The 18,819-nt window shown below is 44.6% G+C and overlaps 1 protein-coding gene across 1 annotated transcript in view; it reads left to right on the top strand.

The window, feature by feature from the left end:
* The window catches only part of PCLO (piccolo presynaptic cytomatrix protein), a 321,244-nt gene that overhangs the window by 119,908 nt on the left and 182,517 nt on the right, over positions 1–18,819 (top strand). Inside the window, exon 7 of the mRNA XM_085893761.1 lies at positions 4,060–4,553. Coding sequence (XP_085749887.1) covers positions 4,060–4,553 — 494 coding nt within the window. The remainder of the gene's footprint in view (positions 1–4,059; positions 4,554–18,819) is intronic.

Below are 18,819 nucleotides of genomic sequence, written 5' to 3'. Positions count from 1 at the left end.
TTGTCGCAAATCAGGGGAGTTGACGAAACTTATTTTTTGAGTAATTTTGATCGGATCATCTTCAAACTTCATGGGAATATAGTTCATGGTCTGGCGCTCAGCTAATTAATTTTTGGTGGCGATTGGCCTTGACCTTCATGGTTAGCGCCTGAGGTCAAACATATTTGACCCCAAGGTCAAATTTTCAAGTTTTAGGAACCATATCGTGTAGTACCCCAAATTGAACACCTCGATGAGTGCTTTCTAGATATGTCAAGCTTGAGACATTATGACATCATTTGGTGACGGTATGAGGCAAACGCATATTTTTCATGGTTACTCTGTAGAACGATTCTCATCGGAATCTCTCGTAGGCAGATATTCCTCAAGGAGTCGCTCCTTGTGGATAGCAGCTCTATTCACCTCATTGTGACCTTAAAGAAGTCACACGTGGTCACCTTTTGGCAAGATACGGGTCACCCTGCGAGTGACATTGGTTTATTTTTTTTCTTGAAATGATTTATTTTAAAATCTCAAACATTTTAGTATCGACAAAGAACGATTTATTTTTAAGCATAAAATAAACATCGCCATTTTGATCTAATACTTCCGTGTTCATTAATAAATAAAATTGTGTTTAGAAGATTGCGCACAATAATTTCTTCGACTTTCTTTTCTCTGTTTTTTTTTTCACATTGAAGCGCATTATCAAGTTTCATTCAAATCGGGCAACGAAAAAAATTGTAAAAAAAATCAATTCCCAATTTTTTCAAGTACTCTTCGGGATTATTTGATCAATGTAAACAACTTCAGCAGTATAGTTCGCTGGAGCTATATATATATAATTATATATATATTATTTTTAAATGTTTTTTTTTATCAACCGCTGTCACAACGGGAACCCAACAGGTTCACGGGTCGTATAGTTTTCTCTACTTTCGCAGGTGAGGATGGACATGAGTGCAGTTGACAGTAGGCATGAGGGTGTAAAATGGGGACAGATTGTAGTGGGTTAGGTATGTGAGATTTGGAGGCAAACACCATCACATTGAGACATTCTGTCTAATCTCATGCAGAGTCTGCGGTGATGCTATTTGGGATGAAGGTGGGCATGGACGGGGTACGTACACCATAGACAGATTGGAGAAGGTGACATCACGACCCTGAGGAAGGAGACTGGTTCGAGAGTTTAGCCTTGAGATTTGCGACATGATTCTCTCTGACTTATCTAAGGGTGGACACTCAATTGTTGGATGCCTTACTGAATGACCTAAACTTGCCCCCAGTCGTGTTAGCCTTTTTATACAGAATTTTCATCATGCACCATGCACCTAATGATGATAACTCCTTGTATAACTATTTACATGAACATGGATCAACTCGTAACCACCCATCCCAACTCTCTGTTCATATCTGTGGGGATTTAAAATGCCATCATGCTAGCTGGCATGGTGTCACCTCTTCAAAAACAGCCATGGTATTGCAGCCAAGACCCCCTGTGGCTCTGTGAGTCTGACAGTAAAATTTCCAACTCAGACCTTTGCAACCAGTACATCCTCCATCCTGGTCCTAGTAATGACTTGCTTTCCATCCAAACTCTCCTGTTCCTCCTTTGTTGCACTCCAATCCTCAGTCCATGTTCTTATTGAATTCCATATCTCCCTGGCTATTGATAGGAACCACCATGGTTCCACGCAGGACTTCCAGTGGCTGTGATCTGCCTTCTCTCAGAAGGATTGGTTTTTCCATCTCCTCAGGATCTGATATTGATTGATTGGGAATGCCCTACAAAGGCATTCTCTTCTCGCATGCGCAAGTCATTCCCATCTCGTCAGCAGTCACGTCATATCCATCCTCAAGTATCATATCAATCCTCTCAACCCTGGTACACTTAATCCTGTGGCAAGGCAATCATATTCAAGCAGCTTCCTCTCTCACTACGGTTAGTTCAATCGACTGAATTCCATTTTCGGTCATTTTGTAATGTTCGTAACAAGTGTGTTTCCATCCTCAGGTAGATCAGGAAACATCTTCTGGTCAGCCTGAAGGTTGAACTCTTCAATGCATTTCCCTCCTTCAGGTGGCACCTTATTAAATCCATCTCTAGTGTTTACTCAGGTGTACGCTGATGGTGCAGATTCTGTTTAAAACAAGGCAGAGTGTCTTCGTGCTGTGTTTGCCTCCAAAGGTTGTGTGCTTAACCTTTTCTGTCTCAATCTTACCCTTTCATGCCCATTGATTTTTCTCGACTGCGCCTTTTTCATCTGAGAATGTAGATACATTTTTGAATAGCCCAATTCAATCTCAGTGACGGGTCCAGATGGCATCCATGCCCGTGTTCTCCAATCATACCATTCTGGTCTTGCTTATTCTCTGTCAGCTCTCTTCAGTCTGTCCTTAACCTGCGGTCACGTAACATATATTTGGAAGACAGCCATTATCACTCCCATACATGAGGCTGTGAAAACATGTCATCTCAACTACAGAGCAGTAAGCCTACTTCCAATTTTAGGCAAGGACATGGAATCAATTATTGCAGCTGACATCGTCTTGCTTTTTCTCAAGCTGTCTCATCTTGGATCATCTGTTTGGATTCTGTCCTCATCACTCACCTTTGGACACACTGCTTCTTCTCTTCCATCAATGGATGGAGGCCACATATCTGAAACATGAGATCAGGGTTATCGCTCTGGACATATCTCCAGAGCATTCGGCATAGTCTGGCACCCCGCTCAGCTGCCAATTTTTATATCTGTGACATTCAAGGCCATCTTCATTCCTGACTTCTTTTTTTTGTATCCATTGTCGAGGCTCATATGAGACTTTTTTGCATCCTCCACTCATGCAGTCATCAATTGTCCTTCAATAAAATCTTTTCATCTCCTCTTCCAGTCGAGCCTAGAGGTCCTCAAGGTGGCATCTTGTGCCTAGTCTTGTTCTTTATATACTTAAATGACCTCTCTCTGATGCATTGGGTAACCCACTCTTCCTCTTTGCAGATTAATCCACTTTATGCTGTTCTGTACCACCATTATCAGTACAGGACAGCAGTCGCTGATTTTCTCTTTGCTCAGAAGTATTGGATGATGGTGCGACACATGGAATATGTCATACAAGCCAGGCAGATATCTTACTCTCACCCTTTATATCCAGAAGGATCATCATAAGCCCGCCTAATGTATATATTTCAATAATCGGCCATTGTAAGAAGTTCCTTCTTTTGAGCTTATTGACCTCACCATCAGTCACAACCATTCCTGGTCAAACCATGCATCGAAACTGGCTTCCAAAGCCACCTGTCTCCTGTCTGTCTCTGTCTTCTTTTTAACTACCTGTAATGCTCCAGATGTCTTGCTTTTTGAATAGTCTTGCTCTGGATCCGCTGTTTCAACCCTCTGACCCTCCCCGGTTTTCCATGGATCTAGAGTTTAGGCATTCTTACAGTATCCTCCAGCTTGGTTAGCTCCAAAATCCAAACCTATTACTCAACTCGAGTCTTTTGTTCTTCTTTTCTTCTGCTTGTGAAACACCATTCCTGAGTTGGTACAATCCTACTCTTTCATACAGGGCTTCAAGGTGGCAGTGCACCTTCATCTAATGTCATCCTTCATCTCTACCTGTGATATTTTCTACCCCCATTAACCTTCCCCATTCCAAGCTCTTTTCAACATTGTTACTCTGTCCCCTCCCCCCCCCCCATCTTTCTTCGTTCATGCATTCATTTATTCATTCATAAATTTTCTTGCCTCTTATTTTCACCTGTTGTCCCACTGTTTATACGTTTCCTTTTTTCCTTTCGTCACATGATGTTCTGTTCTTTCATGAGCCTAAATTTTTGCATGGTAATTATAATTCCTGTTAATCCTACTATTTACCTTTCTTTTTATGTACGAATTATTTGAGCTCAATCACGTGCCATGGAAGAAGTTGCGGATGAGAAGATGCTAATGGCTCAAAGGTTTAATTTTTTTCTGGAGAAAATGTTAGTATTCAGACCAAAACAAATATCACAGCCAAATCCAATGAGCTCCACTTTATACTCTGCCATAATCAAAACCTCACATGTCTTTCCATCCACAGGCCTGGATGATGCTGATATTAGGACATGGCATGCCGACAGTGGATCTGGGCGGGTTCGTCGAGCATCATCTCGCTCTGTAGACAGCAGTGTGCAGACGGATGATGAAAATGACTGGGAGCCAACAGATGGTCCTCGGCAGCAACGAGGTCGCACTGGACGACCAAAAGGAGCTGAAACCCATCGCAAGATCCAGCCCTCCATGGTTAACATGGCATGCCAGACTCAATTCGACTGCTCAGTCCAAACTGATCTCGAGGACACAGTTCTAGTGCCATCATTAAAAGCTATCACTCAGGACTTTGGTGCGATGGCAGACATCTCTGCATTGGAGATGACATCTCGTGGTACGAGTGTATCCTGTCAAACTGACACGAGTCATCAAACGACTGGCCAACAAGCGAGTTTGACTGGTACAACCATCTTGCAGCAGACAAAACTGCTCCAACGCTCCCTTTCTGATCCCAAGCCTCTCAGCCCAACATCTGAGGATGCGGTGAGACCCCAACTAACACACCCTTTGAGTATTAATCTCCCAAGCCTGAGAGATTGTTTTGGATAAAAATGGAAAAAAATGGAAAACAGGCTAATAGAGCAAAGACGAGGGGAAGTAACTTGATTATATTATTTATGGAAAATGGACGGTATCATTTTTCTATAATTTTTCTGGATTGTTTCAAATGTAGAATGAATCATAGTTTTCTATTTTCCAAAGCAATATCGTAACAAACACAGTCCTCGTTTTATATGGGATTCACAAACAGTACTTATTATTTTGTCATATATAATACATGGTAAAATGTTTGACTCCCTTTCGTTATACTCAACTGGTCTAAAGTTTTAGAATACTGCCATTTTCCCAGTTTTTAATGAAATTTAAGCAGTTTAATGTTTCAATGTACTCTGAAATTAAAACAACGAACAAATAAACAATTGCAGATAAAAAGGAAATCATGGAAACGTTTTGTTGAACAAAATTTAATCTAAATTTTTGACTCATCAAAGTAGCCACCTTTTGCAAATATAACAGCCGAACATATTCGTGGCATTCTTTCTACAATGGAAATCAAATATTGTTCGAAAAGTTCTTTCCAACATTGTTGCAGAAGTTCCCACAGATGTGTTGCACTTGTAGGTTGCTCTGCTTTCACTCTTCTGTCCAGTTCATCCCAAACCAGCTCGATGGGGTTTAAGTCTAGAAACTGTGTTGGCCATTCCATGATTTGAAGCCTATCGTCTTGTTATTTTCTTCTAAGGTAGTTCTGACATAGCCTGGAGGTATGTTTTGGGTCGTTATCTTGCTGGAGGATGAATCCCTGGCCAACTAGGCATAGACCAGAGGGTATTGCATGGCGCTGCAAAACGCTGTGGTAGCCCTTTTGGTTCAGGGTGCCAGTCACTCTGTGCAAGTTGCCGACTCTGGATCCAGCAAAAGAGCCCCAGATCATCACGCTTCCTCTTCCATGTTTGACAGTTGGTGTCACACACTGAGGAACCATCCTTTCGTCTACTCGATGGTGTACAAAAACCCTGCGTGATGAACCGAAGATTTCAAATTTTGATTCATCGGTCCATAAGACCTTCCAGTTTTCAGTAGTCCACTGGCGGTATTTCATGGCCCAGGCAAGCCTCTTTTTCTTATTTTGCCATCTTAGCAATAGCTTTCTTACTGACACTCGACCTGTCAAACCTGCAGCTTGAAGTCTTCTCTTCACAGCTGAAACTGAGACTTCCTTACTTCAACCAGTGTTAAGCTGTGCTTGAAGCTGCTGTCCTGTAAGCTACCTATCATGCCACTGTTGACTCTCAGAAACTTGTCTTTTGATTGTGTTGTGGCTTTGGGTCTGTCAGAGTTTCCTCCAGTTTCCAAGTGCCTTTTGATGGTGTAGGAAACTGTACTCACTGACACCTTGGCTTACTTTGCAATTTCTCAAAAGGAAAGACCTACACTTTTAAGCGTTATAATGGTCTGTCTGTCTTCCTTTGTTTATTGTCTTTTTCTTGGCATTATGATAGCAATATACTACTTCCTGCAGTGCAATATTGTTGAGCCTGGTGTTGGCTTAATGGTTAGGGTGGTGGCCTTTGGATCCTAAGGTCCTGAGTTCAAATCCTGCTCAGCTGGTGAATCAATACCAGGTGGGGTTAACTCGGCCTGTCATCCTTCCAAGGTTGGCAAAATGAGTGCCAACATGCTGGTACACTGTGTTGGGGGTGGCGACCCGTCCAGGATTGTGTCCAATAGCCAAGGAGACTGCTAAGGCAGCACCAATGCTCTGCACAGAATATGGTCCCAATCTCCTCCTCTCCAATATTGTCCAAATAATGCTTCAGAGGGTGTTGCAACACAGTCTGTTCCAACACTGCTTTTATACAGACAGAGGGTTTGCAACTAATCAACAAAAGTTGGGACACCTGTAAGAATTGTTTGCATCAACTTTCAAGGCTTAATTTACTTCCATTGCTGCAGAACAGCTGCATTTGCTAACCCATTACTTATTCCCTGAAAAGGGCCTTTTTTAACAACTCGGAAATTTACATTATTTTTCAGTTTTTGGTAACCTAAACTTTTTTTAACCTCCAGCAGTTTACCGCTTGGCTTTGTACAATTTCAGGTTATTCACTGGATTTGAACTGCTTAAATTTCAGTAAAAACTGAAAAATGGGGGTGTTCTAAAACTTTAGACCGGTAGAGTATATGCATGATGTCTGGACTCCTCCTCTCCCCTCCACATGTGCAAAGTATATTTGCATTGGAACTTTGTCTCCATGATTTCATGTCACTGCCAGAGTGTCACTACTGTTGGCTCTGTCACTGCCAGAGTGTCACAGTGATTTAATGTCACTGCTGTTGTTTGCCTACATTTCTGCAATAATTTGCCTCTGCAAAACAACAAATTTGTTTAAAATAACAGAGCAGAATTCTGAGATGAAGTTTATTGTGGATTTCATTTTGTTAAAAAAGTTTGAATGCAAAAAGATGGTTGATTGAACAAAACATGTCAAACAATTTAGATACTTTTTTGAAAAATCAAGAGGCATTTCTTGTTCATACCAAATTCCAAGAAGCTATGACACCTGGATTCTGTTACTTATTACCTTGAAAGAACAACGTACCATCACCCTGATGGGCCAAAACACCTTAAACCATGTTCCAATAATAATTCATGAAACATGTAAGCAGACAGATTGTGACCAGAAATTTTCTTGGCATAAGTTCAACCATTTAGCATGAACATCCATAAAAGTAAGGCCAAAACGAGACACATTTACAAAACTAGAAGGGCACTCGGTAGAGCGCATACCTCTGCCAGGCGGAACAGTTTACGTTTTGTATCACACTGATAGGCTGGATCTAGAATCAGACCTGAGTTAAAATCTAATCGGCTTGTTTGGTCACCTAACCAACTCATTCACCAAGTTTTGTTTCTCACTCAATGGTGAAGAATCACTTTTAAAATTCTCGGATCTGGATCCGGATTTGGATCTTCACCAAAATCGAAACAATTCTTCCTTTTTACATACCCAACATGCCCACCAAGTTTCGTCTGAATCCGTCCACAACTTTTTGAGATATTATGCTATATGTTGTTTTAGCCAGCCCCAGCTCTGGTGAAGAATCAATTTAAAAATTCTCGGATCGAGATCTGGATTTGGATTGTCACCAAAATCGAATAATTTCGTCCTTGTCACATACCCAAGCTCTCCACCAGATTTCGTCCAAATCCGTCCACAACTTTTTGAGATATTTTGCTAACAAACAGATAAACAGACAGTGGTGAAAATATAACCTTCATCCACTTTCGGTGGTGGAGGTAACTAAACTAATATACCAAACCACTGCTCACTTATTACCCTGCACACGCAAAGCGAAAAGCGGGGTTAAGCAATTGGTTCACGTATGTCTGTCTGTCCTTCTGTCTATAAACGTCAGCTTATCATCAAGGAACAACTTAATTTCAATTGAATGTTATATTTTGAACATGAATCGCAAAATGAACCTGTAGTTGAGCAGTACTTTGGCTCTGGCTCTGAATTTGACCCGATCGCACATGTGCAGAAAGGAGATAAATTTTTACTGTTTGTGGCAATGTCAGAAAGGACACAAACAACAGGTACAAAGAACAAATGTAATTGTAAATAAAGTGGTGTAAAAGATTGCATTAACGGCAGTAAACTTCCAGAATTCTTTTTTTCTATGACCTTGAAAGCCTCTATTTTATTTCAATTGAAATATATATTTCAACACTGGAAAACACAAATCGCCTTTCTGCTAGTTTCAAAACCCTTCCGTTTAGCAGTACTTGGACAAAATATTACAGCATTTTTAATCATCACATACAATCAGATTTGCCACTTGTTGACCCCACCCATGTTTTTGCTGTAGACTTTTACTCCTATTATTTAATTACTAGAAAATACCGCCCGTCGCTTCTCTGAGGAGAGTACAAAAGGTGGGGAGAAAAAGAGGGGGAAAGAGGGAGAGAATAAGGGTGGGGGAGAGAGAGAGAGGGAAGGGGTAGAGGGAAGAGGTGGAGGGGAAATGAGAGAGGGGGGAGAGGAATCAAGGAAGGGTGTGAGAGCAAGGAGTGTGGGAGCGAGGAGGGGTGGGGGAAGGGAAGACAGTGTGAGGTGAGAGGAAGGGAAAGCAGACGTGCAGTGGAGCGTTAATTACGATTTATATTGTAACATCAAAATGATTCTGCATAGAATAACAGTGAAGATGGAAACAAAATAATGTCTGAAATCCATTTTATACCACTCATACTATAAATTTGACCCAGAGAAAAACACTGCCCGGACACATCTGGAGACAAAACCCGCCAGACGCATCCAGAGCCAAGCCTTCTGGAGACGAACGCGTCCGGAGATGAACGCGGCCCAGACGCGTCAAGAGACGAACACCAGCCCGACATAACCACTGCCCTAATAGGTCCAGAGAGAGAGAGAGAGAGAGAGAGAGAGAGAGAGATGTAGGTGTGGGAGGAGAGTGCTGCACTGTATTTGGAGGGGGTAGAACAAGGATGGGACAAAGGGAGAGAGGGGTGGGGGTAGGAGAGTTCGCAGAGAGAATATGATGTGCGTTATAAACAACACACACACACACACAGAATGAGGGAGCACGAACCACTCCCTCAGGATGAGGGAGCACACATCCATTAGTGCTTGGCCGATATCAGCAATATTTCGGGAATCAGCAGGTTGGAGACAGTGTGATTACTGACTGCAATACGCACTGCATATAACCCAAAAACCTTGAGTAGCTTTCACCGGTAAACAACGTTGCATTTTCGTAGACATTTCAGGAGATGTGCACAAACATTAATCTTTAGCAACAACTGCATGTGATGGATGGTAAAAAAAATTTGGCTCGATAATGAAAAAAACACATTAATATGGCGAACGGCACAGAAATGGGGTGTGATTTCACAACTCCCTCAAAATGACGGAGCATGAACCACTCTCTTCTGATGCAGGAGCACAAACCACTCGTTGGGATGATGGAGCACGAACCACTCGCTTGGGATGACGGAGCACGCAACACTCGCCTGGGATGACAGAGGACGAACCACGAGCTCAGGATGAGGGAGCACAAACCACTCGCTCGGGATGATGGAGCACGCAGCACTCGCTCGGGATAACGGAGCACGCAACACTCGCCTGGGATGACTGAGGACGAACCACGAGCTCAGGATGACGGAGCACGAACCACTCCCTCAGGATGAGGGAGCCTAAACCACTCGCTCAGGATGATGCAGCATGAACCACTTGCTCAGGGTGACGGAGGACGCAACACTCGCTCGGGATGACGGAGGACGAACCACTAGCTCGGGATGGCGGAGCACGAACCACTTGCTCAGGATGACGGAGCATGCAACACTCGCTCAGGATGACGGAGGACGAACCACAAGCTCGGGATGACAGAGCAGAAACCACTCCCTCAGGATAACAGAGCACGAATCACTCGCTTAGGATGACGGAGCACGAATCACTCGCTCAGGATGACGGAGCACGAACCACTTGCTCAGGATGACAGAGCACGAACCACTCGCTCAGGTTGACAGAGCACGAACCACTCGCCCAGGATGACAGAGCACAAACCACTCGCTCAGGATGACGGAGCACGAACCACTCACTCAGGATGATTGAGCATGAACCACTCGCTCAGGATGACTGAGCACGAACCACTCGCTCAGGATGACGGAGCACGAGCCACTCGTTCAGGATGACGGAGCACAAACCACTTGCTCAGGATGACTTGGCACGAACCACTCCCTCAGGATGACTGAGCATGAACCACTCCCTCAGGATGACGGAGCACGAACCACTCCCTCAGGATGACGGAGCATTAACCACTCCCTCGGGATGATGGAGCACGAGCCACTCTCTCAGGATGGCGGAGCACGAACCACTCTCTCAGGATGACGGAGCACAAACTATTCGCTCAGGATGACGTAGCACGAACCACTCGCTCAGGATGATGCAGCATGAACCACTTTCTCAAGGTGACGGAGCACGTAACACTTGCTCGGGATGACGGAGGACGAACCATTAGCTCTGGATGGCGGAGCATGAACCACTTCATAAGGATGACAGAGCATGCAACACTCGCTCAGAATGACGGAGGACGAACCACAAGCTCAGGATGACGGAACACGAACCACTCGCTAAGGATGACAGAGCACGAACCACTCACTCAGGTTGACAGAGCACGAACCACTCGCTCAGGATGATGGAGCACAAACCACTCACTCAGGATGACGGAGCACAAATCACTCGCTCAGGATGACGGAGCACAAACCACTCGCTCAGGATGACGGAGCACGAACCACTCGCTCAGGATGATGGAGCATGAGCCACTCGCTCAGGATGATGCAGCATGAACCACTCGCTCAGGATGACGGAGCATGAACCACTCGCTCAGGATGACGGAACACGAACCACTCTCTCAGGATGCTGGAGCATGAACCACTCCCTCAGGATGACGGAGCACGAACCACTCGCTCAGGATGATGGAGCACGAACCACTCGCTCAGGATGACGGAGCATGAACCACTCGCTCAGGATGACGGAGCACGAACCACTCGCTCAGGATGACGGAGCACGAGCCACTCGTTCAGGATGACGGAGCACAAACCACTCGCTCAGGATGACTTGGCACGAACCACTCCCTCAGGATGACTGAGCATGAACCACTCCCTCAGGATGACGGAGCACGAACCACTCCCTCAGGATGACGGAGCATTAACCACTCCCTCAGGATGATGGAGCACGAACCACTCTCTCAGGATGATGGAGCACGAACCACTCTCTCAGGATGACGGAGCTGAACCACTCTCTCAGGATGACGGAGCACGAACCACTCACTCAGGATGACGGAACACGAACCACTTGCTCAGGATGCCGGAGCATGAACCACTCCCTCAGGATGACGGAGCATGAATCACTTCCTCAGGATGACGGAGCACAAACCACTCGCTCTGGATGACGGAGCACGAACCACTCGCTCAGGATGATGCAGCATGAACCACTTGCTTAGGGTGACGGAGCATGCAACACTCGCTCGGGATGACGGAGGACGAACCATTAGCTCTGGAAGGCGGAGCACGAACCACAAGCTCAGGATGACGGAACACGAACCACTCGCTAAGGATGACAGAGCACGAACCACTCACTCAGGTTGACAGAGCACGGACCACTCGCTCAGGATGATGGAGCACAAACCACTCGCTCAGGATGACGGAGCACAAACCACTCGCTCAGGATGACGGAGCACGAACCACTCGCTCAGGATGATGGAGCACGAGCCACTCGCTCAGGATGACAGAGCACGAACCACTCGCTAAGGATGACGAAGCACGAACCACTCCCTCAGGATGACTTGGCACGAACCTCTCCCTCAGGATGACTGAGCATGAACCACTCCCTCAGGATGACGGTGCACGAACCACTCCCTCAGGATGACGGAGCATTAACCACTCCCTCAGGATGATGGAGCACGAACCACTTGCTCTGGATGACGGAGCCCGAACCACTCGCTCAGGATTACGGAGCACGAACCACTCGCTCAGGATGACGGAGCACGAACCACTCGCTCAGGATGACGGAGCACGAACCACTCGCTCAGGATGACGGAGCACGAACCACTCGCTCAGGATGACGGAGCACGAACCACTCGCCCAGGATGACGGAACACGAACCACTTGCTCAGGATGATGGAGCACAAACCACTCGCTCACGATGACGGAACACGAACCACTCGCTCAGGATTTCGGAGCACGAACCACTCACTCAAGATGACGGAGCACGAACCACTCCTTCAGGATGATGGAGCACGAACTACTCACTCTGAATGACGTGGCACGGCAAAAGCATCCGCAGTGAGTTAACGATTCGCTCAGAATGACGTAGCACACTACCGCTGTCGACTGTGGTGTGCTTGGCAAGTGACTTAAGCACTCAAGTAAACACTCCAATTAAATGGTTCATAAGGAACAGCTGGCCAGGCTGTGGCTGCATACCATATCGGATCTCTTTAACTTTAAAGCCGGTCTTCACCTCGCTCGCATCAGTGAAAGAAATTAAATGATTTGTTCAAATAATGACTTTATCCACAATAGAGTGGCTGTTTAATGTAGAACAACCCTGGAGACCACAATGTTTAATCGTCGTGAAATAAGCATTGCAGATAATCCGCCACGCTGCCTGCTTGTATGTGCACGCATGTGTCACGTGATACATCTGTTCGCAGTCCACGCATATGTTGCCACTTTATTGTAAAACGTCCGTTTTCACCAGATTTGCTCTGATTCCATGTAGAGCACCTCGTGAAACATCTGAAAATATAGACACAGATCTGACAGACGCTACTGATAAGCAGTCCCTCAGGGGGGACAGGGCGTGATGTCAAGCAGTGAATGCATTAAATCACAAAGCTCAATTAAGCCAGTTATTTTTTGCACATTCCTAAATCTTTTGTTCACTCAATATAATTCTCCAAGCAGTAGAAAAAGATAAGTTTAAAGCTTTGGAAATTTCACATTTTCTTGTGGATACAGTCGGGCCCAAAAGTTTGCATTCACTTGAGCAGAATACAGTTGACTTCCATTTCTACCTCTTTTCTCGACAATAATCACAATTCTTTCCATTCCTATAACAATTTCAACCATTCTCCCTTGTTTCTCTCAAGGGTTTCTGCAACTTTTGTACTTTGGATGATTTCATTCACAGTTTAATTCATGATGTGACAAAAATAGCGGGTCAAAAGTTTATATCCATCAAGGTGACTTGCTGCCTGATTGACTTTCGAAAGGCCTAGAATGTTCTGAAATGGCCTTCTATCACTTGTATTGTGTCCCCCACTCTCTGCTGATTAGAATTATGTAATAGGTCAGCTAGTGCTCCCTTGGCTGTATAAAGGGCCTAGGTTTTCTATTCAGGCCCTATTTCCACTTGAGCCAGCATGGGGAAGGCAAACTCGAAGTAGTTTCCAACTAGAAGTGCCACAGTCATCCGTCCAGACTATTGTGCGGAAGTATAGGGACCTAGGAACAACCAAGATCCTTCCAAGATCAGGCCGGAAGTCCAAGTTGACACCAACTGATGAGAGGGCATTGGTCACAAAGGTGTGCTTCAACCCCAAGAGTACCAAGAAACACCTGTGCCAAGAATTGGAGGCTTCAGGGATGAAGGTGTCACTGTCCACCGTCCAGAGGGTCCTGCACCGAAACGGACTAATTGGCTGCAGAGCACGAAGGAAGCCCCTCCTTAAAAAATGCCACTGCGAAGCCAGGCTGAAATATGCAAGAAAGCACAAGGACAAAGATAGAGGCTTCTGGCAGAGTGTCCTTTGGTCTGATGAAACCAAGATGGAACTTTTCAGCCACAATGACCAACAGTACGTCTGGTGAGAGAAGGGAGAGGCCTTCAGACCAAAGAACACAATACCCACGGTGAAGCATGATGGTGGCAGCATCATGCTATGGGGATGTTTTGCTGCTTGTGGTCCAGGAGCACTGTATAAGATAGATGGCACCATGAAGAAGGAGGACTACTTGGAAATTCTCCAAGGGAACCTGAAGCAGTCCGCTCAAAAGCTGAACCTCGGATGTTGCTGGACCTTCCAACATGACAACGACCCAAAGCATTCTTCCAAGTTGGTTGCTGGATGGCTTCAGCAGAACAAGGTTGATGTTTTGGAATGGCCAGCTCAAAGCCCGCACTTAAATCCAATGGAGAATTTGTGGACGGAATTGAAAAAGAGAGTGCAAAAGAGGAAACACCAGTGTGACCACTCCTTGGCTTTTTTCACAAGATCTCGGCTATTCGTTGTTCACCTTGGCGTCTTGGGTTTTCTATAGGTTTTCTTGGCGTATAGGTTTTCTATCATCATCGCTTTTACGAAACCTTGTGAATTCTTGGCTTTTTTCATTGGCTCACCTTGGCATTTATGAAAATCAGGAGTGGTCACACTGGGAAACACACCAATTTGACTGAACTCTACCAACACTGTCAACAAGAATGGGTGAAAATACCTTCAGAGAATTGTAAGAAGCTGATTGATGGTTATCCTGCAAGACTGACTGAAGTTATAAATGTTAAAGGCTATTCAACAAAGTATTAGACAATATTAGAGTGTGCTGTATGTAAACTTTTGACCTGCTATTTTGTCACATCATGAGTTCAACTGTGAATAAAATCATCCAAAGTACAAAAGTTGCAGAAACCCTTGATAGAAACAAGGGAGAATGGTTGAAATTGTTCGAGGAATGAAAAGAATTGTCATTATTGTCGAGAAAAGAGGTAGAAATGGAAGTCAACTGTATTCTGCTCAAGTGTATGCAAACTTTTGGGCCCGACTGTATATGGAGGAGGGACCATAGCTTTGCTTGCTTGACGTAAATAGGTATATAGACAGCTGTAAGACTCGTTCTTTCTTTTAATTATCATATTTCACTCCAGATTTCGACACTTATTTTGTCCGGATGATATCCGATCTTCAACGCCGAAATAATATTTTGATGATATACTTTAATTAGGCCGTGAGAGTAGATCGTGGAAAATTGCATCATATAATGGATGAAATCGCTCCAAGCTCATAATTTGAAAACTACAGCACTCAGAAAAGCGATGTATACAGTGATTTGTAGGTATGATGAACAGGCATTTGATAATATGAGTGAGGAAAGTGAAAACAAAAAAACTATCGTTAAGAAATCGTTGCGGCCTGTTCCAAGTCAAGACATGGTTGAGTAGGCCAAAAAGCATGGCGGCTTCAGATCACAGTGAAGTTACCTGGGATACGCTTTAAGGCCCCATAGAGAGTGATGACCGAGGATGCACCTGATCAAGGATATAATTAAATAAGGCCATTAATTATCCTCAAAAGGGGTGTTTTAATTAACCCAAACACCCTATTTTCAGTCATACACTTCCTTGGAGATTTCTTAGTATGCATGCAAAGTTTCAGGCTGCTAGGTCTCATGGTTTTGGAGATATGGAGGAGACATACTGACACACACACACACACACACACACACACACACACACACACACTGACACACACACACACACACACACACACACACACACACACACACACACACACACACACACACACACACACACACACACTGATATTTATTAGGATAGAATAATGTGGGGAAAAGGTGGATGAGACTAGCAAGTCGGAACACTCCTAGCTAATCAACAAACACAAAAAAGGGAGAATGGAACACGCAAACTTGTCTCCAAGGAAATGAGAAATATATGAACCTAAGCCACACTAGTTGCCACAGATCACATTTATACAAACATTTGAATTGCAGGCGAGGACTTTCCTTTGATTATGATGTGCAGGGTGGCAGGCAATGATGCAGCCAATTATGGAAGCCAGCAACGATGATCGGCACATCGGGACTTGTACCCTGAACCAGCCCTCGTGACCCTCCATCTCTGATCCTGCATGCTGGGAGTTCTGGAGTCTCCATTCTCTCCTCCATCTCTGAGATCGCTTCTCTGCATGCCTCTTCTTCACACTCGAGTCCTCCATGCTGGAACATTTCGTGTCCATGTTTTTTTCCTCTCCAGGCCCTTCTTCTTCCTCTCCCCTCTGTCCTCCTGGGCAGAGTTCTCCTCTGGGCCATCCAACCCACAGGGTGGCCCCAATTAAAATATATATATATCCATTACCAGCTTCCAGGCCCAACAGCGCGTTACCCCGCTGTGGCTGGCACTCCCTGGCCAGACAGATCGTGGCGGCCTTATCACACACGTGTGACACATGTTCCTCTTGTGATGGGAAGTCCTCACCTGTCCCTCCCTGCCCACAAAAAGAAGCCTTTATGCATACAATATCACCTTTACTATCCCGTCTATAAATTACGTTTGCTGCCTCCTAAGCGGCACGTGTAACAAAACGACTTACTCTGACAAGTCACTGATTCATGACAATCTTGCCTACTGGAATCACATGGACCATACTACATGTAACAGTGTAGCTATCCCCCCCCCCCCACTTTCCATGTAACACACCTGGACCCTGACATTTGTGGTTCCAATATTTATAGGTTTCGTGTATTCACGGTTGATAATTTGCAACATGCTCCAACATTCATGGGAAATTGCCCCGTGAATTCGCATTATTAATTAATTAATTAATTTATACATGAGCCGCTAGCATAACACAGTTCTAAAACATACCTTCCACAAGCGATGCACAAAGCAGCTGGATGTACATACAGTACAATATTGTACGCACGCAAAAATATATCTTCCACAAGCCGCGAACTTGACTTGCTTCCTGTACGTGTATTGTAGCGTTGTGGGATAAACATAGTTTTGCAGGACATCTCACCATGTGCACTTTAAACATACGGGTCTATACGTACTGTATTGTAGCGTCGCTAACTGATAACATTATCCCCCTTGTCCGCATTGCACCATTTCCCTGACTTTCATGGTGTCACCATTTGCAGCCTTTTTCATTAACCTAGGAACTACCACGAACCGATAACTTTATCCCTCTTGTCTCCAATGTAACAGTGACAAAACACTCGTTTTTCCCCGACATTCACGGACTTTCATCTATTTCCACAGCATTTTCCTGCATTTTCATGAGATTTCCCCCAACATTCGTGGATTGATCATGGGTCGGGAAATCCCCGGAACCTATCCCCTCATTTCCCATTGAAATAATGCCCCCACATTAGCGGTTTCAACATTCGCAGAGTTTTCCCAGAAAGTATCCCCCACGAATGTTCGGGTCCTGGTGTATCATTATTATTATTATTATTATTATTATTATTATTATTATTATTATTATTATATTTATCTCAAGACTGCGCAGGGTAAGGTATTCTATTTTACCTCTCACAGGAAGGGTACAGTTGCAAAGGCAAGCACAAATTAAAAGTCTTTCACTCCATCTCCACAATGAACCAGAAAGAGAAATGAAATCCTTCATTTAAATATTGTTTTGCTCTGCATGGACCAAAATGGCAGTCTGAGATGCTTCTTCATTGGCACATTACAGTTGGTCTCATATACAGTGCCTATATAAAGTCTACATCCACTTCCAAAATTTTCACCTTTTGTTGCCTTATATCCTGGAATGAATTGCATTAAATCAGACTTTTTCCACCTTCATTTGCACATTGTAGCCCACAATTCCAAGTAAAAAAAAATTCTATAAATTTCAGAAAATTAATTATAAATACAAAACTAGCATATCTTGGTTGGATAAGTGTCCACCCCCCTGAGTTAATACTTGGTTAAAGCACTTTTGACAGCAATTACAGCTGTGAATCTGTTGGGATAGGTCTGTCATTACTCCTTCCACCCTCCTCCATGCATTTTCACCCACCTGAATCCTCCTCCGCGCCTCTGCCTCCAACTTACCATCCCCGGTCACTGTTTCCCCCAGATACTCAAACCTATTTCCCCGTCTGATCTCCTTCCCCTCCAACCTGATATTAATTTATTTTCTCTGCTGTTCAATCCACATCACCTCAGTCATCTCCATACTCATCTTCAGCCCATGCTTCCCAAATGCCTCCTTCCACTCCCCCAGTCCTTCCTGCATCTCCCACCCACTCTGCACCACAACTGCCAGATCATCCGCAGACAACATCCTCCCCAGACTACCTTCCTGCTTACCAGCTTCATTACCACGAAAAACATGAGTGAGCTGAGAGCGCTTCCCTGCCTGAAACCGATGCTCACACTGAACTCCTCAGACATCCCAGAACCAACCAAAACTCTTCCCTTCATTCCCATTTACATCCATTCCACCAACCTAACTTCTGCTTCCGGCCTCCCATCCATCTCAGTGTCGCCATCACCATCTCTCTCGGAACAGTGCAGTAGGCCTTCTTCATGCCCACAAATCCAAATGCCATTTCACCTTGCACCTCCAACCTTTTTTCCACCAGCTATCTCAGCGCAAACATCCCATCTGTCGTCCCACTACCCTTTCTAAACTCTGCTGCTTTTCTCCAATCTCCATCTCCACACTCTTCCTTATCCTCCCGTCCAGAATCCTCTCCATCACCTTCATGATACGACCTAGGAGTGTAATGCCCCTGTACATCCCTGGATCTTGAACATCACCCCTCCCTTTTCATATTGGCACAATAAACCCTGTCCTCCAATCCTCCGGAATTAAACCCTCGCTCATACATATATTCAACTACCTCTTCGTCCAACTGACTCCAACTTATCCCATTGCAATTATCATCTCTGTACACACCACATCAATGCCT

The sequence above is a fragment of the Eptatretus burgeri genome, chromosome 9 (genome assembly GCF_056783735.1).
Source record: "Eptatretus burgeri isolate ZD-2024b chromosome 9, Ebu_testis_v1, whole genome shotgun sequence".
Taxonomy (NCBI): domain Eukaryota; kingdom Metazoa; phylum Chordata; class Myxini; order Myxiniformes; family Myxinidae; genus Eptatretus; species Eptatretus burgeri.
The sequence above is the reverse complement of the archived record's forward strand: the minus strand, read 5'-3'. Positions and strand labels throughout refer to the sequence as shown.